The sequence below is a fragment of the Asterias rubens genome, chromosome 17 (genome assembly GCF_902459465.1).
Source record: "Asterias rubens chromosome 17, eAstRub1.3, whole genome shotgun sequence".
NCBI lineage: Eukaryota > Metazoa > Echinodermata > Asteroidea > Forcipulatida > Asteriidae > Asterias > Asterias rubens.
In genome coordinates, this window is record NC_047078.1 from 3823387 (window position 1) to 3847030 (window position 23644).

The 23644-nt window shown below is 39.4% G+C and overlaps 1 protein-coding gene and 1 non-coding gene across 2 annotated transcripts in view; both read right to left on the reverse strand.

The window, feature by feature from the left end:
- The window catches only part of LOC117301385 (Down syndrome cell adhesion molecule homolog), a 75545-nt gene that overhangs the window by 8135 nt on the left and 43766 nt on the right, over positions 1–23644 (reverse strand). Inside the window, exons 8-29 of the mRNA XM_033785331.1 lie at positions 21941–22213; positions 21132–21413; positions 20487–20606; positions 20006–20176; positions 18463–18762; positions 18003–18134; positions 17377–17550; positions 16877–16947; positions 16106–16337; positions 14690–14839; positions 13834–13989; positions 13117–13256; positions 12056–12209; positions 11495–11612; positions 10836–10990; positions 6546–6644; positions 5660–5848; positions 4299–4595; positions 3752–3989; positions 3267–3409; positions 1338–1541; positions 272–484 (exon numbers count right to left, since the gene is read on the reverse strand). Of these exons, the coding sequence (XP_033641222.1) occupies positions 272–484; positions 1338–1541; positions 3267–3409; positions 3752–3989; positions 4299–4595; positions 5660–5848; positions 6546–6644; positions 10836–10990; positions 11495–11612; positions 12056–12209; positions 13117–13256; positions 13834–13989; positions 14690–14839; positions 16106–16337; positions 16877–16947; positions 17377–17550; positions 18003–18134; positions 18463–18762; positions 20006–20176; positions 20487–20606; positions 21132–21413; positions 21941–22213 (4011 nt within the window). The remainder of the gene's footprint in view (positions 1–271; positions 485–1337; positions 1542–3266; positions 3410–3751; positions 3990–4298; positions 4596–5659; positions 5849–6545; positions 6645–10835; positions 10991–11494; positions 11613–12055; positions 12210–13116; positions 13257–13833; positions 13990–14689; positions 14840–16105; positions 16338–16876; positions 16948–17376; positions 17551–18002; positions 18135–18462; positions 18763–20005; positions 20177–20486; positions 20607–21131; positions 21414–21940; positions 22214–23644) is intronic.
- On the reverse strand, positions 14049–14121 carry Trnai-gau. Its single transcript has one exon. It is a non-coding gene; the product is annotated as a tRNA-Ile (tRNA).

A 23644-nucleotide genomic window follows, 5' to 3' on the forward strand; every position in this document is an offset into this window, starting at 1 on the left:
CAATGTTAATTTATTGGCGTGTGTTTTCATTTTAAAATATTGCGCAAAAACGCAGTGTTATTTTAGCACCATGTCGATTATTTGTCGGTCTTTAGGCCTGTAGCTGACAACAACTATGGTATTTTTGTTTCTTTTTTTAACCAAGTTTGTGCAGTGTATCTCTCCCGTACCCACCGCCAATGTAAGTCGCATCTTCAATTGTGAAAGTCTCTAATCAACATTATTGCATAATAAGAACAAACAAAAACAGAAAAGATGGATGAATTTGTACCTCGACGTCTCTCAGAGGAGCTCATACTTGGTGTGTGTACACTGCGCACCGAGGGAGTGTGTGACCCACGAGATGGCGTGTGCCTCCCAGCTGGTGTGCCGCAGTAAACGTTCTGTGGACGGTTGGGCACAACAGGTATCATGTGCGGTCGAATGTCATCTAAACACGCATAGTCGTGGCTTGATGACATAGAAACACGGTTACCAGTTGTAACTGTGGAATAAATACATGAAAATAAATTAAACTCCTTTTGAAGAAGACTTTTGACATCCGTTTCCGGTTGCTTGTGAACAATTATTTTAAGAACGTCGCCGAACTGACATTCTTTTTAGCAACAAGCCTATGTAATAGACTTAAAGACAGTGGACACTATTGGTAATTGTCACAGACCAGTCTTCTCACTTGGTGTATCTCAATATATGCATGAAATAACAAACCTGTGAAAATCTGAGCTCAATTGGTCATCGAAGTTGTGAGATAATAATAAAAGAAAAAACACCCTTGTCACACGAAGTTGTGTGCGTTTAGATTTCGAGACCTCAAGTTCTAAACTTGAGATCTTGAAATCAAATTCGTGGAAAATTACTTCTTTCTCGAAAACTACGTCACTTCAGAGGGAGCCGTTTCTCACAATGTTTTATACTATCAACCTCTCCCCATTACTCGTTACAAAGTGAGGTTTTATGCTGATAATTATTTTGAGTAATTACCAATAGTGTCCACTGCCTTTAACAGTCTGGGTGTAATTAACAACTGGATTGTCTAAAAAAACTGTTACAATGTTAATTTAATAATGATATAAAAAATTACATTTGTATAGATAAAAAATAGCTACGGGAATTTCTATTTTCAAGAGGTTTTTCATCCGATATCTAACAGCGGATTTCCAACGCTTTAATAAATGTATAAATTTTAAAGCTTAGAAAAAAGTGTATTAATTTGTATTTTTTTTATTTCATTTATACGATAGCAGTTATTAAAGAAGATAGCTCTCCTTTATAGGAAACTATAGACTTCGTTCCAGTCGTTTTCTCCCATTTCAATGAGCGAGACTTTAGACACTCACCAAAGTACTCGCAGTCAGGAGGCAGATCGTACAGTCTGTCGACGTCAATGACGCCCCCATGCGGTCCTAAGTCACCCAGGCTAGGATCATCTGAACCTGTTGATCGGAATGTACTCATACTGGGGAATAGTACATCCGAAGAATCATCGGGGTTAAAGTTCATATATGGATCACCACCAACAGCGCCCTCTAGAACATCTATATCTGGTGAGAAAATAATACAGAACCCATGACAATCACAAAGATTTGGGTGTAGACGATGTGACCAATGTTTACATTCAAAACATCTGTTAAAATCATGTTATGGTTTTCATGTGACGTCAGAGGTCACATCGTCTATATTTTGTACATCCGAAGAATCATCGAGGTTAAAGTTCATATATGGATCACCACCAACAGCGCCCTCTAGAACATCTACATCTGGTGAAAAAATCATACAGAACCCATGACAATCACAAGGATTTGGATGTAGACGATGTGAGCAATGCTTACATTCAAACCGCCCTGTGTTGAAAAAACAGTGTACATGTACTTCATGTTTCGCCGGGCAAAAAGACACGTAGTCATGGTAAGATTGCATACACTTTCTAGCTGGCTGCCAAAACACAAAGGTTTTGCCCGGCGGTATGCGCGCGAATCATGTTATGGTTTTCGTGTGACGTCAGAGGTCACATCGTCTATATTTTGTACAGAAAGAATCATTGGGGTTAAAGTTCATATATGGATCACCACCAACAGCGCCCTCTAGAACATCTACATCTGGTGAGAAAATAATACAGAACCCATGACAATCACAAGGATTTGGGTATAATATTTAGTACGGACAAAAACAAACGTTCACAGATTTACATTAAACTTATACACAGTTTAAAAATATTGAAAGCTGGAAACTTCTTTTAAAGTATTACTTTCTGAGGTGAATTGAGAAACGAGTAAAACAATTTCACGAAAATAATGAATAAGTATTATCAGCATGTATAAAAAGCATTTAAGCGACTCTCCCGAAAACATCGCTAAGTGATTTTCACTGTTTGTTCTAAAAAAGATGACGACTAATGAAGCTGAAACTTGTAAAGGTAAATCATATTACCTCATCAGGACTGCAAATACAACATCTTCTTTCAAAACTGCTTTCAAAAATCACATCTTTAAAGTTAAATGTCTCTCATCATAATTTTTCTGTTCCTTTCTTTTGAACTGTTTTATTTTGTATCCTGAGCGAGCGCCATGAGCGCCTTTTTTGTGGCGGATACCGGCGCTATATAAGACTCCATTATTATTATTATTATTATTATTATTATTATTACATACATCTTAATTCACAGTGAGTATGGCTTCATGCCATCACCAAAAACTTGATATCTAGGAGTGAACCTTCATGTGCTTGGGTTATATTGTTTTGTACCTACAGCCCTGTTCGCATTGGACTTTAATGTGGGCAAACTAACCAAGCCAATGGGTAACTTACCCATTTTAAGTCCATTGGGAACAGCCCAGGAAGTTTTCCTCCCAGGTAACTTACCCGACCCGAATGGGTAGTTTAACCGAGCCAAAGGTGCCCAGGAAGATTGACCAGGTCAGTTTAACCGAGCCAGAAAGTCCAATGCGAACGCGACGACTCGGTTAAATCTCCCATCCATCCGTGACCCGAAGAAGCTGACATGTTTTGTCATGGAAGAATAAGATTATCGTGATTATCAAACTATGCAATGTTACGCAGGGGCCCAGCTCGGTTAGTTTACCCACGGTCTCAGTAAGTTTACCCGAGTCAAATAAATCCAAGTGCGGATGGTGGGAAAGTTACCCCATCGGAATGTTACCCAGCGTCATGGTTAAGTTACCCAAAATATTAATCCAGTGCGAACAGGGCTTAAAACTATACAGCCAACAAAGTTCAGTCAGTAAAGGGTTTCACAACATATCTCTTACCGAAATCAGAGCTACTGTTGAAGACCCATGGTGTTGCCCCGGTGATGCTGCTCAGGTTATTGATAGGAGCGACACCCCCGTGTAAGAATGGTTCATTCTCAGATGAAGATCCGCCTTCAACTGGCCGAATGTATCTACGCCCACTTTGAAGGGAAAAACAAATAATATATACAAAATGGTTCGTAAAGTATACAATTATTATGAATAAATGCAATTTGAAATTTTTAGGGATGACTTCTCTTTGAAAATCCTTCATGTCCGCTTTATTAAGGTATAAGGCAATCAAGTAGTTATCGTTTAAAGCAGTAAGTAAGTGTACAGACTCACAAAGGTATGTTGTTGTTATATTTCGGCTGAGCAGTGGCTCCGACACTGATGGCAATGCCCGTCGGGCTCGAAGACGTCATCAACAATAACACTAGACTTGCCTAAGTCCTTTCACTAAATACATATCACCTTTTTATTAAATCGGAAAAAAAACTTACTGTGTTGGGAAATTATTGTTTTCGAGTTGTGTGGTCTCAGCTTCTTTCTTGGCAGCCTTTTTCTTGATGTCCCTGCGATGACGCCTCGAACTGAAGACGAAGAGAGCTATGAACAGGATGACGAGAAGGAGGGTGATGCCACCCAGCACTGGGCCAAAGAGCATGGGGTTCTCATAAAAGGCAAGCTTGTTGTGACCGGTGCTCGGGTCGGATATCACCTCGATTGGGGCAGCGGTACCTGTTTTCAAAAACAAAGACGAGACTGATAAGTTTTGTTCAAAATAATCACAACGACCAAGGTTGCGCTGGGTGGACTAAATCCGAGAACTTACAGGTTGTGATATCACCGAGCTTAAGGCAGTAGCACTGTAAAGACAGGCAGGCTGTGGTGAGAGCAGGAGCCAGTGGTTCAGGTGCGATAAAACTTGAGGAAACCATGCGTAATTTTCTTTTTTCTACGAGAGAACGATTGTGAGTGCTACACTAGGGTGCGTAAGACTAAATTACTTGCAATCAAACGATTTATGAAAATTCACGTTATCCTTACCGCCACCATATGCAGTAGTCGCAACCCGGAACTCATACACGCTCGGTCCTGCACCATTCACGGCCGTCACACGAAACACGTACCACGACTGCGGGTGCAAATCCTCCACAACATACATTGACGTTGAGGGCGGTATATTACTTGAAACTGGCACCCAGTTGTCGTCGCCAAAGTTCCTGTATTGGATACTGTACGATTGTATCATGCATCCGCCGGTTGACCAGCTACTGAGCACCAATGAGATGCTAGTCGCATTTGAATATGGGACAATCTTGTCGGTTGATGGCGGTATTGGAACTGAGAAAGGGGAGAAATTAGGAAAACAAATATAATTTATTGCAAAGCTGGTTAGAAAAAAAGGCTTCTGGTTATTGTCAATATTGTTTACATACTTTGGGTATTGTGAAACCAAGGATGCCTTCTAATACTAAAGGAACACGTTGCCTTGGATCGGTCGAGTTGGTCTTTGAAAAGCGTTTGTAAACTTTTGTTATAAATGCATATGATTGGAAAGATGTTGTAAAAGTAGAATACAATGATCCACACAAACATGCCTCAAAATTGCAGTTTTCCTTTTACCTCGTCGACTAACACGGTCGGCCATTTATGAGAGTCAAATTTTTTACTCCCATGGCCGACCGTGCTAATTCGCACAGTAACGGGAAAACCACGCAATTTCGAGGCAAACTTGTGTGGATTATTGTATTCTACTTTTAAAACATCTTTCCAACCATTTTATGCATTATATAAAAAAAGAGCTACAAACGCTTTTTATAGACCAACTCGTCCGATCCAAGGCAACGTGTTCCTTTAAGACAATCACTGCAGCTCCAAAGCTCGCGGATACTTGTCAACAATTAGGTTGCCTGCTAGGCGAACCAGAAACAGCAGGGTTAACCTCCACTCTTCACTGATAAATTATATAAAGGGTTCTTTGGGGTACTCAACCAATCCCAGTACATGATGAACGGCTTTAATATCCACCAAAAGAACAAAGCAATTATGATGAAGTGTCTTGCTCAAGGAAAGCAAGTGCAACGACCGGGACTCGAACCCTAGCTGCTGATCAAAAACACAAAAACTTAACCATTCTAAGACACTGACCAGAAACACTTTAGTACGGAAACAACAGACAATATTCTCAGATTGTTTGAACCCCAAAGTAATTGTTTACACATCAGCTGTTAATGTTAGCTTGTGGGTAATATCATGAGTACTTGCCACAAAACCAATTAATTTTGAGCAAATAATTAAAGGGGTTTATTTCAAAAGTGAAAACGGAAGATCATATTAATTTCCCAAAACACAAATATCATTTCATTTGTTTATACATCTTGATAAATACATGCTGAGGAACTTACTCTCTCCAGTTGTTCTGACAACAAACTCCTCGCTAGGTTTTCCAATCCCAAGTTTATTCCCAGCCGTCATGAAGAATTTGTACGGTGTCCCACACAGGACATCGGTTAAGCGGTGGCTTCGTAGAGTGGCGTTGATCCGTACTAGGGTCCATGTCTGCTCGTGTTCTCGTTTGTAGTGCAGTTGGTACCCTGTAGACAGTGTAGCAAATAAAACATTACAATACAGACATGACAGGACACGTTTTTAGATTTCTAACTGGACGCCGTCTTTTACGCAAAAGTTTGGTTTTGACTTTTGGCGTGTCAACTGCTCTGCATGTTCTACTTAGCACAAAACAATGACGCCGTGCAGGGATTAGTCAAACCTGTATTTTGGTTTCCGCAAATTGCATGTACATTCAAATAATGATTATCATTGTTGCCACTAAATATGATTAAGATTACATTGCGTAGCGTCAAGTGGAAACATTGGTGATCTTAAGGAAAAAGTTTCAAGGTGTGCATATCTGCCGTCGATTTCACAAAACTCTTCCTAACTTAGGATTAATCTTATGACTTCGGACGAGTCCCAACCCTGCACTGTAGCATGCAGACCTTAAGATTAATCCTAAGTTAGGACGAGTTACTCGTCCTAACTCGAGATAAGACGAGTCCTAACTCTTTGTGAAATTGACGGCTGGCAAATTATTTAAAGAGTGGATGGTGGAACCGAAAGAAGAACACTAAAAGCAAGTGTTGCAATGTGAACACGCCACTTCAACAATGTTAATTTCGCCTGAAGACGATCGGAGCAGACTGATCGAAACGTCGTTAACGACCGGTTCATTTCAGAACCGCACTCTAGTCAAAAGAGATTTTCATATGCAAAGTTTCAAATCCTACTTACCAAGAATTGGGCTACCACCGTTTCCTCCTGATCTCCAGTTGATTTGAATTGAGCGGGCCGTCCTTGCACCCAGCGTAGGAACAGGTGCGTATGGGGGAGCTAAGGGAATACGACCAACCAGAGATGGAAACAAATTAGTATTTGATTTCACTTATTGTAATTCTTGTCAGCCATCTGTTGTTTTGCCGTCCTTTTTTAATCCCACAAGAATATTGTAACAAAAGCAGCGATTACTTTGTTTAAAATCATTTGAAAACATCGTGAAAACATGACTGTAAACTCTGGGTCGTACATGTACGATTGATGACACTTTTTAATACCGTTTTTATGTACATAAAAACGGTTGTACATGTACAATAATGGCACTTTTGGATTGTTGAGAAATTATGCATAGATTTCAACCACTCTGGATCGACAGACCAAAAAACCTTTTTAAAATCATGTGCGACTACCCTTACCACCAGTACAAATGTTATGTGCAGTCATTTACCTTCTCAAGTAGGCTAGCCATTTTTTTATTAATTTAAGTGACACCGAAATGTGATACAATAAAAGTAGACCTCAAGTACAGTACCATGGCCGAGTGAAACAACCTACCTCACAAACCCCTGCAATTACCCTACCCCTGCAATTACCCTACCCCTGCAATTACCCTACCCCTGCAATTACCCTACCCCTGCAATTACCCCATTCCCTTAATGACATCTCCCGAAAAGTTAAGATAATTTTTTTCATAAAAAAAACAGCCAGTGTGTACTTAAGGTCTGCGTAAAGTTAGCCACATACCAACCCGATGATCAATATCTAGAATCTAAGTCTAAGCTTTACGATACCACGACACGAAAATGAACCAAAAAGACAGTTTTGTTACCCAGTACTTATGTTACCGTATAAACCAAAATGGCAGCTACTTTTTCACGCAACGTTTTAATATCCAACACAATTTTGTTTGTAATAGTCTTGTTTTTGGTAGTCAAACGACTTGAGAACAAAATAATATGCGTCTCAAGACGATGAGTTGTCAACCTTGCTACAGTGATTTGTAATGAGACGTCACACATCGCTTAAAGGATTTGGGTACTTTTTTCAAAATGTCCATAGATTTACATTAAACTTACAGGGTTTGAAGATAACGATAGTGGAAAGCTTCCCTTCAAATATTACTTACTGAGGTGCTGTAGTTTTTGAGAAATTAGTAAAAACATGTCATGAAAATACATTTGTAAATGATTAAAATAATTTTCGTCTCATGAGACAAAAATTATTTTCATGACATTGTTTTACTCATTTCCCCAAAACTACAGCACCTCAGCACGTAATATTTTCAGGGAAGCTTTCTACTATCATTATCTTCAAATTGTATAAGTTTAGTGTAAATCTGTGGACATTGTGTTTTTTGTCCTACAAAAGTTACATAGGTCTGTGTGAAATCGAATGCAGATGTTGCAAATGGGGCTTTAGAACGTGAAAATCTTTTCTCACGTTTGTAAATTCCGTTGTGTGTTTAATTTGATATTGTTTGAGCCTCAAAAAAATAATCCCAATGATGTTACCAAATTGCACCACTGTACATATACTATACAACTTCAACACCGATCTAAAAAATAAAGCATGCAGTACCACAAAATGAAATGTCATTACATTTAAAACGTTCATGCACAGAGATCGTTTCATTTTTTTATAATCTTTAATTATGCCAAAATTTACTCGCAAAGCATCACCGGAAATATCGTGTCGTGCGTCACGATATACTTACATCCTATTGGTCGACGGACTATTACGTCATCAGGGCAACAGAATCAATAAGTTATTGTATGCAAATACATGCAAATCAGGCAGGAGACAAAAAGAGGTATCATTCAGTTACAAAAACAAAGGATTCGATGACAATGGGGCGTCCACAACAAAGACAAACACAAGACGTTTTGATGAAACTTATTTCGACAACTTTGATCAGCAACAGGTTAGTTCAAGGACGTGTTTTAGAAACTTGTAAAACATTTGATGGATCGAACCTTGAAAGACTTCTGGAAATTATAGTTTAAAGGGTCCTCTTTTTGTACTTCTACCCTTTTTTCAGATGGCTTATAGCTTATTGGAAATGCGTTTTTATGAACACTTTATGAAACATACATCAACGTGTTGACCAGCGCTCCACGGTGGTCTGTGTAAAAACAAGTTCAAAATATGTTCACGACGAACAAAAATGGTTTTCCAGAATTTAAGTTTGTTACTAGAATAAAGGAAAGTCTATCAATGAATTGATAGTGGTTTTTAAATAAAGTTCTGTCTTTCCATGTAAACATTTTGTGACAGTAAAATCAATAGTCGAAAAAAAAAAATTGTTGATGGTTGGAAAAAAAATGATAGTTTACACAAAACAGAGAAGAGAAAACACTTTAACAGACAATTTAAATAAACAAACAATACAACATCATTATTGTAGGTTGATAATGCATTCATATGGTATAATGGTGGTAACAATATCATTGTAACGGTCAAACCTGCACAAACAAATCTTTTTGGAGATTTAAAAAAAAAAGTAAGTCATACGCCCCCAAGCACAACCCAACTATTAAAGGCAGTCTTGGTTGCAGTTTGAGACATTGTTGTATAACAATGTTGTTTTGAAGCACAGGTTTGACTGTACAATAGGGTCTATGTTAAAACAATGCAAGTATAATAAGAACACAATTTCAAGGTACCAACGGATTCATGGGTTGCAATCAACATGCGGTGCTCACAGAGTTTGAAATGTGTCACAACCAGGGTTGGGTTGAAAAAAAGTTGGAAAAGGGAAAAGTCAATACTTAAAATGAACTCAGGGTCACATCAAGATGTAAAACTTCGTTGAAATATTCCTTTCTTAGTAAGTAATATATAACACACTTTCAGAACTCGTCTTCCTTCTTTCCTTTTGTATGTTTGGTTTTTTTTTTTTTTTTTAGTTTGTAAATTTTGTGACACATCCAACAGCACAATTGGTGCAATTACAGGATAAATATACGAAATGAGATGGAAAGTTCAGATTTAGAAATGAAAGAAAAACTCCAATGAGGAAAACCCATGTGACCAGGGGTGGATTTCACAAAGGTAGTCCTAACTTAGGACTAGTCCTAGGCAATGCTAAGAGATAGGACCAGTCCTAAGTTAGGATGAGTTACTGGTCCTAACTTAGGACCAGTCCTATGTCTTAGCATTGCCTAGGACTAGTCCTAAGTTAGGACTACCTTTGTGAAATAACTTAGGACTGGTCCTATCTCTTAGCATTGCCTAGGACTAGTCCTAAGTTAGGACTACCTTTGTGAAATCCACCCCAGGTAGGGACTGAAACCCCAATCCACACTCAAGGCTCTGAGTGGTGAAGGGAGAGACAAGAAACCACTGAGACAACCTGATTTTCTTCTTTTTTTTATAGTAAAGATTTCAATGCCAAAGTTTTGAACCAAAAACATTTTTAAAGTTTTTTTTTTATGTGAGCTTAATTTATTGACATTAGCCGTTGATTTAAGATTCAGAGGTAAAGGGCCAAAGGTGCTATGGTGAGAAACAAAGGGGAACTGTTGGTTTTGGTACATGCACCATACATATCAACTTGAAGGGGATTGTTGTGCAATGGTAAATTTACAGTGGCCTCAAAGGGACTCGTAAATCCGTACTATACAAACATTGTGTGAAGTTTTAATTTCTCCAAGTTCGATAGTTACGGTTTACATTTCCCTTCAGAGCCACCGTAGGAAAGTTAAAAGAAGGGGTGATATAGGATGTATGTTGTGTAGCATGCACGCATGCGCACTCTGGAAACTTGCAGCTAACGATTCAGCAGTGAACAAACGGGGTCGAAAACCATTATGGACCATGACGAAAGAATCTGGAATTATTTTGCGTAATATGAGACTTTTAAAACGCTAGGTGGCAGCAGACATACCAGGTAAATGCATTGTTCTCAAAAACGTACGCATGCTCAGAATGGAAACAATGAAAATTAAACTGGTAAGTCTGCTGCCACCTGGCGTTCCAAAGTCTTCCATTAGAGAACAATGGTCCAAGTGATGGCTTCAAGTTGAAACCTCGCACATTCATGAAGGGAGAAACCCAGGGAAAGTTTGTTCTACAGTGCGATCTACTTAATATAAAGCTTCCCTCCACCAGCAAAGAGCAAGGGGCATTCCATCAGAAGGGGCTTTCCCAATGATTGGAGAGAGAGGGGGGGGTACAGCACCCAACCAACCTGCCCAAGATACCCACATTCACTGACACCACGCCCTCACCGGTGAAATTGTGACTTACCTACAACATGGAGAGCTACAGTTATCTCGTCCGGTGCACCCCATGTGTTGACTGCCTTGCAAGAGTAGTTACCAGCATCCGAGGGTTGGACGGCCTTTATGGAGAGAGAACCATTCTGCAGGACCTGCATGTGGTCGTTCTCCTCCAGTAACGATCTGGAAATTTTTGAGAGAGCAAAGTTGTAAATGGTGTTCTGAACATCTTGGTGTTAAGGGCGATTCATATTGCAGTTGTAACCCCAGGAACTAAACAAGCAGGAAGGATTGTTATGGTTAAAGGCAGTGGGCACTATTGGTAATTACTCAAAATAATTATTAGTATAAAACCTTTCTTGGTAACGAGTAATGGGGAGAGTTGATAGTATAAAACATTGTTAGAAACGGCTCCCTCTGAAGTAATGTAATTTTTCGAGAAATAAGTAATTTTCCACAATTTGTTTTCGCGACCTCAGATTTAGAATTTGAGGTCTCGAAATCAAGCGTCTGAAAGCACACAACTTCGTGTGACAAGGGTGGGTTTTTTTTCTCGCAACTTCGACGACCGATTGAGCTCAAATTTTCACAGGTTTGTTATTTTTATGTTGAGATACACAAACTGTGAAGGCTAGTCTTTAACAATTACCAATAGTGTCCAGGTTCTTTAAAATGCAACCTATTTACCTGTTACGTCTCCACTCTATGGTGGGTCTGGGGTCGCCAACTGCCAGGCAGTCCATCACAACATCTTCTTTCCAGGTTGTTGTTATAGTTTTGGAAAATGACATCACTCTTGCTGGCACTGTTGTTATAGGTAGAAAGATCAAATTATACACATGAGCATATTGGTGTGTGTCCCCCCCCCCCTAGAATTCTTGACACCCCTAATAAGTGCCCTTCCCCGTCCTCTTGCCCCTCCCACAGATAGGAAAAGATAAATATAACTATATACATGTAAGAAAATCATGATCTTCCATCTAAAGGTATTCACCAAACCTTGTAGAGCCTACTTATTTACTAGCCTATTTATTACTTATACTAAATTTTTGTAATTAATTCTGTGTTTTTAAAACGTAATGTTTTTTTGTTTTTCTATCTTTTTAGTGCACACAGGGAAAACAATGTTCACTTTTTGCTTGTAATCTGTGATGAAATAAATAAATTGAATTGAATTGAATTGAATTTAATAGAGGGTTTCTGTCTTATAGTTTAAAATGTATTTCCTGATATAGTGACATACTGTACCTCGGGTCATTGGTATTTCAGTAGCCACACGACTTGACTCGCCCTTCCCGATGATAGTGTCACCTCGTACCCAAAAGTCGTACTCGTGATTGGTTTGTAAATCTGACACCATGTAGTGACTAACATGGGGGTCGAGTTCAACTTCTCTGGTGATCTGTGGTCACAAGAAAGGTAAGTTTTGTCTTTTAATAATGAAGTTAAATGGGTACTGTTGTAGTGTTTGTGAAGAATTTCACTTGGCAACAAGGAGTGTCATAAGGCAAGTTTACGATGGGCTCGATTCCATTGAGTTTCATTCAACAAGTTTCCGCTGTTGTCATAGTACACAAATACAATAGTGTTTGGATTTGTGACAACCCATTCAGCTCAGCAATTAAACGGGATTGACTGTTTAGCTGTTTAACATCAAGTTGTTACCTGAACTTTCGTCTTGTTGAACCTATTCTGCAATGTATTATCTTCCAATAAATAATAATAATGATAATAATTTACTCATTTATATTGCACCCATTCCAAAAAATGTACACAAGCGCATAACAAAATAATTATAAAAATATTAAAATTTTACAACAGGAAAATATACAGCAATCCAAACAAATGAAAATACAAGGACCTTACAGAACAATCCGTAGAGTAAAAACTGCAAAACATTAAGACAGTAAACCCAAATAAATTAGTAAAGGAACAATATAATATGCACAGGAAGGAACAATATATGCAATCCATTTCAGAGAAAATTCATATGCACAATCAATAAAAAGCTTCTTTAAAAAGACAAGGCTACCAGCGCTCCTAATATTAAGGGGAGTTTTTTTCCAGAATCCTACACATTCTGTCAGGGTTGAAGTTTGAGTGTGGTATTCGGCTTAATACACATTCAAAAAAGAGCTTTTAGTATTAGCATATAATTCCAATTACAAATTCAAATTTATGTTTAGCTTACCTCTTTCCGTTTTAAGTATTAGCATTTAATTTACATATGCAAATTTATGTTCAGCTTTCTTCTCTCTGTGTTTGGTATTATCATTTAATTTACCTAAGCAAATTTATGTAAAGCTTACCTCATTCTCTCCTTGCATGAACTTGATGTAGAGGTAGTAGTGTAGTAGGATGCCATTTATTGATAGAGGTGGTAACCAGGCGACTGTGATACTCGTAGGGGAAGCCGCGTATGCTTTGATGTTCGCAGGTGCCCCTGGCACTGTTATAGACAGATACCATCAAAAAGAAGTATTTGCTTTGGTCCGTTACCAAAAAAAAACAGTTATAATGGCACAATATGAAATTTCAAGTAAAATCTAAAGGGGGAACTAGCTTTGCAATGTTTTTTTTTAATTTGGGGTAGAACAAAGTGAGAGCGAAACATGAACCAACGACTTGTCGACAAACGTGTCCGCACTCTACCAACTGAGCTAAGTAGCTGAGGAAGCACGTGCCCTATAGTGGTTTGTGAAGTATGATCGTAGAGCATACATTTTCCAGAGGAACAGTTTTCAAATTGTCAGTTATGCGAACATGCCTATAAAGTCATATCAGTGTTTTGCATTAATTCATAATCTGCAAAATGGTTGATGCCTTAAACTCATATGACCATTAAACTGGTAACTGCTATCGAATGACGAATATGCTTGGCTCACAAATCCCATCCACGGTCCCTTTTAGGATAATATCCTGTTGCATGTGGTGAGAAACAAGGGACAAACACAGTGCTTTTAAAATGACAAACAGACCGAAATCCATTTGAAACCAGGCTTTAAGAAAGTATGAAATTCACTCACAGTCTTGTTGAGTGCGGACGAATATAATGGGACTTCTAACTCCCTCTCCAATGCGTGTGTAGGCAACCACTTCCACACTGTAGTTAGTGAACTTCTGCAGGTTGTAGATGTGGGCTGTTAGTACAAGAGTCTCGTATACCTGGGCATCAGACTCATCTGTAGAAAACAATTCAAATTATTACTTAAAAGTGACTTTTGGGGGTTGAACAAAGAATTGACTAGAGTGGGATTCGAACCAACGACCTCCGGATTATCATGCCGGCGCTCTACCAACTGAGCTATCTAGCCCTATATTGGCAGTGTCGCTATTTTGTCAATATCTTTGTTCGGGGGTGCCAGTCAGAAGCCATACAACCGTTAACTGCCGTGTAGCCAGGGATCACACTCAAATTACGATACAACCTGGGAAGCGGCAGCCAGGGGATCACCTTAAGGGGATGCGAGTTTTTGTTTCAGATATCAATATAAACCACAAGGGAAACTGACTGGGTAAATTTGGAAATGACTTTTGGGGTTGAACAAAGAATTGACTAGAGTGGGATTCGAACCAACGACCTCCGGATTAACGTGCCGGGGCTCTACCAACTGAGTTATCTAGCCCTATATTGGCGGTGTCCCTGTCAGTTTCCCTTGTAATTTATATTGGTGGGAAAAGTATCGTACCAAACGTACTGCGGTTGACAGTTAAAGGAACACCTTGCCTACGATCGGATGAGTTGGTCTTTGAAAAGCGTTTGAAACCGTTTGTTATGAATACATTATAGTTAGAAAGATATTTATAAAAGTAGAATATTATGATCCACACAAGTATCAGTGAAGGCTGACTCTAAACCTTCTTGCTTGCAAGAGCACCTACCTTCGTCTTGCCTAACCGGCTCGTAGTATATCCGATAACCCTGCAGGATGCCGTTGAGGGAGTCCTCCGTGGCTGGACTGTCCCACATCACCGTCAGGCTGGTTGGACCAGTAGGGACGGCGTTCACTGTTCTCGGTGGCTCGCTCGGTACTGTTTTAGGGGCAATTCAAAATTAAAATAGTTGATGTTAAAGACAGTGGACACTATTGGTAATTGTCAAAGACTAGTCTTCACAGTCTCAACAAAATAACAAACCTGTGAAAATGTTAGCTCAATCGGTCGTTGAATTTGCAAGATAATAATGAAAGAAAAAACACCCTTGTCATACGAAGTTGTGTGCCTTTTTAATGCTAGATTTCGAGACCTCAAATTCTAAACTTGAGGTCTCGAAATCAAATTCGTGGAAAATTACTTCTTTCTCGTAAACTACGTCACTTCAGAGGGAGCTGTTTCTCACAATGTATAATACCATCATCCTCTCCACATTACTAATAATCAACAAAGGTTTTATAATGATAATTATTTTGAGTAATTACCAATAGTGTCCACTGCCTTTAACAAAAATCGAAAATTTAAATTCGGTTTTATTTTTAAAATATATATAAATAATATATACAAATGAAAAGGGGACAAACAGGAGATCTGGCTAAGGTCATCAGTTTAATTCCTGATGAAATTACAGAGTTGTTTGATCTTAAACATATAGGGTCATTTGAGGCACTACTTTATTAAATTTGTTCTTCAGTGTGTAGATGATATTATGATATTTAAAAATACAAATACTTGGGTGGGATGAAAACTTCGAAAAGAAATGATGTATTGTCGTCAATATCAGTGACCGTTTTGTGTTCATTAATATTAATCGTTAGATTCCTTAACCACTGTTTTTGAGGCAGGGATAAGACGTTGGGAAATTCGAGTAAAATGTGCCAACAAATATTTTCAATTCAATTCGAACTCACACTAATTTGAATTGAATTTAAAAATATTTTGGCACATATTTTACTCAAATTTCACCCATGTCTCTCCCTGCCCTAAATTAGTGGTTATGGAATCTGACAAATAAAATTAATGAGGGCTTTCTCGCTTCAACTCGTCTCTCTTCTGGTGAGTTTTTAAGAGTGTGAATTTTAGCAGAACCAGAACCCCATTTCATTTGAGCTGCTAAGCACAACATTTGCTGAGCATGAAGTTTCTGCCTCGATAAAAACGGGATTGCCAACAAAATTTCCACATGATTTTCAGGATGAGCAAACATCAGCTGAATACCAGTAACAAGCAATATGCAACAAATGGAAATTTTGTTGGTAATCCTGTTTTTATCAAGGAAGAAGTTTCATGCTAAGCAAAATTTGTGTGCTTAGCAGCTCTACGAAATTGGGCCCAGACTATCGAACAAGGCTCTTTCTTACTCACCATCTTCCTGTGTGAAGATCTTCCTCTCAGGTGACCAAGGTCCCATGCCCTTCCGGTTGTACCCTGCCAGTTGAATGGTGTACTCCCCGAATTTCCTGAGATGTTTCAGCGTGTAGGTTTCTATGTATCCAGTCTCTACTGGGATCGAGATGGTCTGAAACGGCGAGTCACGATCTTTATGTCTGATTTGGTAACCAAGCAAGACGCCATTTTGAAGATCTGCTCTTGGTTGCTGTTGTAAAGAAAAGTTAATGATATTAACCATTATTTGCACGAGTATAGGTGGTATCAATAGCTAACTGCCAATTTTGTACATTATTCTTTTCGGATGTGATTCGTTTCTTTCCGTGCCGAACGATGATTCATACAAAGTACCTTGCACTGTCCTGTGAGTTGAAGATTTTGAAGTAATCTCGTTTTAAGATGTGGGGTTGAAGAATTGTGGAGAATTTATAAATCATTTTTGTTCAGTGGTTTGGGTATTATTCTTTCGTATTGTCACAAAATGACAATAGTCTGGAAATTGAATTTGCTTTCATTTGCTGTCATTGATGAGCAGACTGGACCAAAGTTCGTTGTCGACTAGCAGCTTTATTAAATGAAACTCGTGCTCAAAAGACATGTCGGGTACCAGGCAATATCCTCTAGTCGACAAAGTGGGCCTTTTACGAAGTCGCGCCATTTTCGAGATTGCTGCAGTTGCCTCTTGCAACTTTTAGTTATACTTTGCCGTTATGAATATACACAATCAAATGAACGGAAAAGACTTACTCTCCAAGTTATGGTGATTGATTGTGAAGATTCACTTTCCATTTCGATGTTCAACGGCGCCCCGGATGGAACTGCAAAGAAAAAGTAGAAAGTTATTTAGATCCATCACTAGCTTTCCAACAAGAGATCTCGAAGTGTAAAAAGAAGTTATTGGGCAGTTCCACGGGGTCGGACGTACATTTCGGACACTTTAACAGAGTGTATTATTACAGTGGTATAAATAAAAGGAGTTTTTATTTTGGATAGAGGTATAAGGCAGTCACTAGAGTTATTTTATCAAAAAATTGTTCATCCATGTCTTTGGATATAGACGCCATTCGCCCAAAACACCATGGTGTCGGACGTACTCAGAGAAACGCCTTTTTATGAAAACCAATATTTGTAGTTCAAACTCTGTGATGAGGTTTACATTTCTATGGAACTGCCCTATTACCAAAGATAAACCTTCAATTTGACAACGACAATGTTAAGATGGACATGAACGGGGAAGTGAAGCCTACCCTCTTCGTCTGTGGTGAATAAGATCTCAGCACTAGCTTCACTGATACCGATCGCGTTGAACGCGTAGGCACGCACGTGATATGTATTATAGGGATGTAGACTGGCAATAGTCCATCTGTGTCGTGTGACGTTGGCAGGCACATGCGCAGTCGGTAGTCCGCCTTGCCAAGGATCTAGATTGAAACAAACACAACACAAACATCAGTTGAAACTTTGCATGATATGGTAAATTTCTATTGGCATGATTGGTGAGCATGCACACATTACCGAGAACAATGGGTTTACCAGGAAAGTCTCAAAAGCCAACAATTGGTGTCTACATAATACATCTTGTAGGACCATTCGCCAGAGGTTCCATACTTGGCGCATAACGATGCAATGATCCGGTGTGCCGGTTTCAGTCTTCCGCCGTTTTCATTTTTCTGGGACTCAGTACGGCACTAACAATTGTCTACTTTCACTTGCTGTGCGCAGGCGTTGCATGACGTAATGTTACCGTATTTGGTCATTCGGTAAAACTGAACACAGCGGAAAGTTGAAACTGCCACACCGGTCGTAGCGGTACTCGTATCCGCTAACTCGTTCAAATTCATGCCTGGATTTGTTGAAAGAGTTTAAAACTCACCACTTCCATTCTTGAACTCCAGCATGAAGCCGGTGAGGGGGCTGTTTCCGTCAAACTCTGGCTTCCAACCCAAGAGGGCGCTTCGACTAGTTATCTCCAAGGCGCTGAGGTTGCTCGGTGGCTCGGGTGCCTCTTAAATAAAGAAATTTACAAAAGAAACAGAGCATGTAAATAAAGTTTTAGCAGCTTGTAAAGTCTGAATAGCGTCTACTGGCTGTTATTTTTCTGGTTGATTTAAGTCACATGGACGGGTTTGTTCTTCGAATATCGTTTCCAAAATTGCTTTATAAAAGCCATTATCGGTAATTCATGACATTGCCAAGTCTATACAGTGCCCCCTCTTGGCTGTTGTTCTGCTTTTGAACTTGATCACATGAAGACATAAAGAGATGTCTGTTATTCGTATATTGTTTCCAAGGTTTCTTCAAATAAAAATTTAAAAAAATTTGACATCACTTACCGAGAACCCAGAGGCGTATATTCCGCTCGTCCGTCCCGTACTCATTCTCGGCATGGCACGAGTACACGGCCGTGTCAACTCGGCCCACCTTGTACAGACTCAGAGTCGACCTCATCGAATTCCTCGCAATCACCGTATTGATTTCAAACTTTCCCGCCATCTCCAGTCTGGTGTAGAGGACTCCATCTTTTCGCCATTGAATCTCCAGTGGGTCATGACCGCTGGCCAGGCAGTCCATTGAGACGTCTTTGTTCTCTTCCGAGGTGATGTTTTCGGGGGTGAACTCGAATCTGGCCGGAACTGGACAAAAAAACTTACAATTTCACTGAATGGTTTTAAAAAATAACTATGTCTTAAAGGCAGTGGACACTATTGGTAATTGTCAAAGACTAGCCTTCACAGTTAGTGTATCTCAACATATGCATAAAATAACTAACCTGTGAAAATTTGAGCTCAATCGATCATCGAAGTTGCGAGATAATAGTGAAAGAAAAAACACCCTTGTTACACAAAGTTGTGTGCATTTAGATGGTTGATTTCGAGACCTCAAGTTCTAAATCTGAGGTCTCAAAATCAAATTCGTGGAAAAATACTTCTTTCTCGAAAACTATGGCACTTCAGAGGGAGCCGTTTCTCACAATGTTTTATACCATCAACCTCTCCCCATTACTCGTCACCAAGTGAGGTTTTATGTTAATATTTTTTTTGAATAATTACCAATAGTGTCCACTGCCTTTAAAACAATGCATAATATGGCCTTATCCTTCGTGACGTGGCCAGTGATCGTTTGTCCCATTTAGTAGAAAATGATAGGGTATTTATTCAGCGTTCACTCGCTAATACTGTTCCTGTGTTCAGTATTATGTTTATAACACACCTCTTGCTCGTTCTGTATTCTGGTTGGCTGAAACATGGTCACGTGGGATGAACTTATATAGGCTTGTGATCGCGCGCGCGTGTTTTGCTGGAATAGTAACAGAGCGGGCACTAGTCTTTGCAAATAGTGCCCGCGGTAACAGCGCCCTCTCTTCACTTGAACCGTGAACACACTACAAAATTCCTTTTTCTGTTCTTATTTGACATTTTAAGACCGAGCTGTGTTATAAAACACATATTGACTGGCATAATTCGGGTAACTAGTGTACGTCTATTCCCCCTCGGGCCTGTGAGTGACCAGAAGAGGGGCCTATTTCCCTCGCTGGTCACTCAAAGTCCCTCGTGGGATTAGACGTATACTAGTTACCACGTTGCCAGTCAATATGTGTATAATATTATCACTTCTAGGATAATGTGGAATAGTTAGTTTGGTATATTAAGTAGTAGGTGCACTTTGGAGAAAACAGTGAAACAAATAACACATGCCATGGCATTACCATTCTCATTTAAGTTATTTTTGAATGGATTGTCGCGACAAACTTACAATACACAGACAGCCTTACATTTTTACATGATCCCCTCTTAATAAGTGGATTGGTCCAGTGTTGGATAGCAGTACAAACCCACACTGCACTTTGGATAAAAAGGTGGGAAAATTTAAACTTACGATACACAGACAGCCTTGCAGTTTTACTGTCACTCCCGACGTCATTGGAGATGTGACACAAATAGAAACCGCTGTCCTCCTCCTCGACCTCTTCGATGACCATTGACCCGTTCGAGGTCACCCAGATTCTGGGGTCATTCGGGAGGTCAACAAAGTTGGAAGCACCAGGTCCTGGAAAATACAATAGAAAACATTGTTAAATAAGACAACGTGTTAATCAATTACAAACCTGTGTCTTCAAAATCCCCCTCTTAAATATGTGGAATGGTCCAAAATCCCCCTCTTAAATATGTGGAATGGTCCAGTGTAGGAAAGCAATGATATTGATACAACATTTGTGTTACAGTTGGGGAAAGAACTATTTTGTTACAATTGGTGAAATAAATATGTGTGTTAAAGAAACATTTGTGTTGGAGTTGGTGGAAGAAACATTTGGGGTAAAACACCAAGGGATTTTGGATTGATATATTTTATTTCATACCTTCCGCTTTCTTCCATAGCACCACGGGTTTGGGTTTACCGTCTGGCACGCACGGGATGTATACGGTATGGTTGAGAACAACTGATGTATCGCCAGGCTGCAACACAAATCTAGGAGGAACTACATACAGAAGAAAAAAAGCACACAAACTATTCTGTTAATGTGTTATTTTTCCCGTTCATTTTGTGTGTGGTAGGCCCTACCAGTACTGCACATTGTTTTACTCTTATGCAATCTGGCATATTATTTGTTTTATTGTAAGGTTCATGTCACACGCGGCAGTTTACAGGCAACCAGTTCTAGCAGGCAATCTCGAAGAAGAAAAGGCTTTCACATCTGAATGTTCACATGTTTTTATATGTGATCGAAGATATTGTTTGAACATGACTCATGTGCTACCAAAGTGGTCCTGTAGAATGCACTGCAGTTGGTTGCCTCCAAGTGGCCTGTACAGGTTGCTTGCTCTTGTGTGACACTTGAGGCCTTTGATGCAGGCTGGAAAACGATTTTCTTTTCTTTTGAGGTTTATTATTCTTAATTAATGTACGGCATTATGTGTAATCTTACTGGAAAAGATGGCTTAATTCCTCTACAAGGCATCATCAACTGAGTCATTTTAGAACGGATAGTCCATGTAAGACGTACCTAGAACAACAAGCTCTGTTGTATAGTTCACGGTCGCAACCATGTTACTAGCGACACACGTGTAGTTGCCGTCATGCACTGGCGACGCGTCCAGGATCAGCAGCGAGCTACTGAAGGCCGTTTGACTTTCAGTGATTCCAATTCCAGGGGGTATGGGTTCACCGTCTTTCAGCCATGAAATAGTTAACGGGACGTCACCCCGTGGGATGCTACACAGCATTTGTGTACGCTGGCCCTGTGGTAGAGGGGAGTCCACGTAGAAGGAGGCAATCGCTGGAGGAACTGAAGAGAGAGACAAACAAATTCTTTAACAGGCTAGAACTGGGTGGGTTTGTACAATGTTTTTTACCTCCATTGTTTAAATAAGATAAATAATAAACAAGCAATACACACACTATTCTGAGGACCCCCTCCAATGATTCTGTCCTGTCAACGGGAAAGGAGGCAATCGCTGGAGGATTTGAGAGACACAAACAATGTCTCAATATTAGAAGGAACTGGGAAGGTGAAAATATGTTTCAGACCATCAAAACAAACTTCACAAATTTGGGACCTGAACCCCCCTTTAATAATGTGGGATGGTCCAGTTTAGAATATCAAGGAATTTGACTCCCCAAGGGCACTGCACTTTGACTTTTGAGAAAATAGTGAAATAAATGTGCCATGCATGATATAGTTTCACCCTCCAATCATTTAAGTTTCTAAGACTAAGGGAGACTTATAATGCGAACAACTCTTGAACCCGATCTCCCTCTCAGATGTCAAAATGTTCCAATAAATCAAGGAAATGTAAGGTTTAAAAAACTTACTGCGCACAGCGAGATTGAACTTCTGCGAGTGACTCAACTGTTGTTTGTTACGGGCAGTGCAGACGTATTCCCCCTCATCCCTCCCTTGCTCAACGTTGCGTATGACCAAGGTACCGTTTGGAAACACCGTCTGCCTGAGGTTTGTTGGGAGGGTCAGGTCTCTTTTGGACCATGTGATGGACTGGATGGGGTACCCGACTACCCGGCAGTGGATGGTGAGGTCTCGATCTGAGACGGCGGTGATGTTCGGCAGAGGACGGACGAAGGGTGGACCTGGGTATGGAAATAAAATGGGAATATTTAATTTTTTTGAATGGCATTAATCTCCATCACCTTTCTTGTTGTTCTTGTGGTTCTTCTTGTTTTGTGATTGTTGTTGTTGTTTTACAGTGTGATTGTTTTCTTTATTATTTCAAAGTTTCTTTTAATTTTATGGTATTAAATTACTTTTAGAAACGCAGTTCTATTAGAATTAGATACACGATATCGAGCAAAAAGGGTTAAAAAGCACAACCTGTATAGTTTTGTTTTTAGTTTACGGTTGAATTGACATGTGTATACATTATTTGACCATAGATACGTGTACAGGGCTGGAAACACGTGTGCTATAGGCTAACAAAGTACATTGTCAACAGTGACACACGCAGTGTCCTGCTGTTCGACAACCGAACCGCTATGGACTAGAGTCACAAAGCCAGTCACACTGCCTTTCATTATTACATGAATCAATGTATCGATCCAAGCAGTGTCAATAAAGAAATAATCACACGACTGGCACGAGTATAATATTAGCTTATTTGCATACAGCTGTATAACTCTATAATACTTATAGGTAACAATCTATGTTAATGTTTAAAGGCACTGGACGCAATTGGTAATTACTCAAAATAATTGTTAGCATAAAAACGTACTTGGTATAATGAGAAATGGAGAGCTGTTGATAGTATAAAACATTGTGAGAAATGACTCCCTCTGCAATAACGTAGTTTTTGAGAAAAGAGGCACGAGGCTTGAAGCCTTTTATTACGCATCTGAAAGACCACAAATTTGTGCAACAAGGGTGATTTTTTCTTGCACAAATCTTTAGCAACTTCGATGACCAGTTGTGTTCACATTTCCACATAAAATTTGGTATTTATTGTAAAATTTACTTGTGGGGATACACCAATTGAGAATACTGGTCTTTGACAAATTAATACCAAAGTAATGTGTCCATCAGTCCCATTAAAGGTACATACGATTACGCACTGCATGCGTCTTTGGAGCTGAACACGTTTAGTATTGTCAAAGACCAGTGTTATCACTTGGTGTATCTCATCATAAGCATAAAATGACATGCCTGTGAAAATTTGGACTAAATCAGTCATCGAAGTTGCGAGAAAATGATGAAAGAAAAAACACCCTTGTTGGACGAATTTGTGTGCTTTCAGATAGAAATAAAACACTTCTAGCTACATGTAAAGGTCTTTTATTATTTTAATAGTGAGAAATTACCTCTTTCGCAAAAACTACGTTACTACAGAGGGAGTCGTTTCTCACAATGTTTTATACTATCAACAGCTCTCCGATGCTCGTTACCAAGCCAGTTTTTAAGTCAATACTTGTTTTGAGTAATTACCAAACGTATACCTTCCCTTTAAAAGGGTACATGTTTATCGTTCGATTGTAAGATTACATAATTATTACACGTAGTCCTTTGTAATG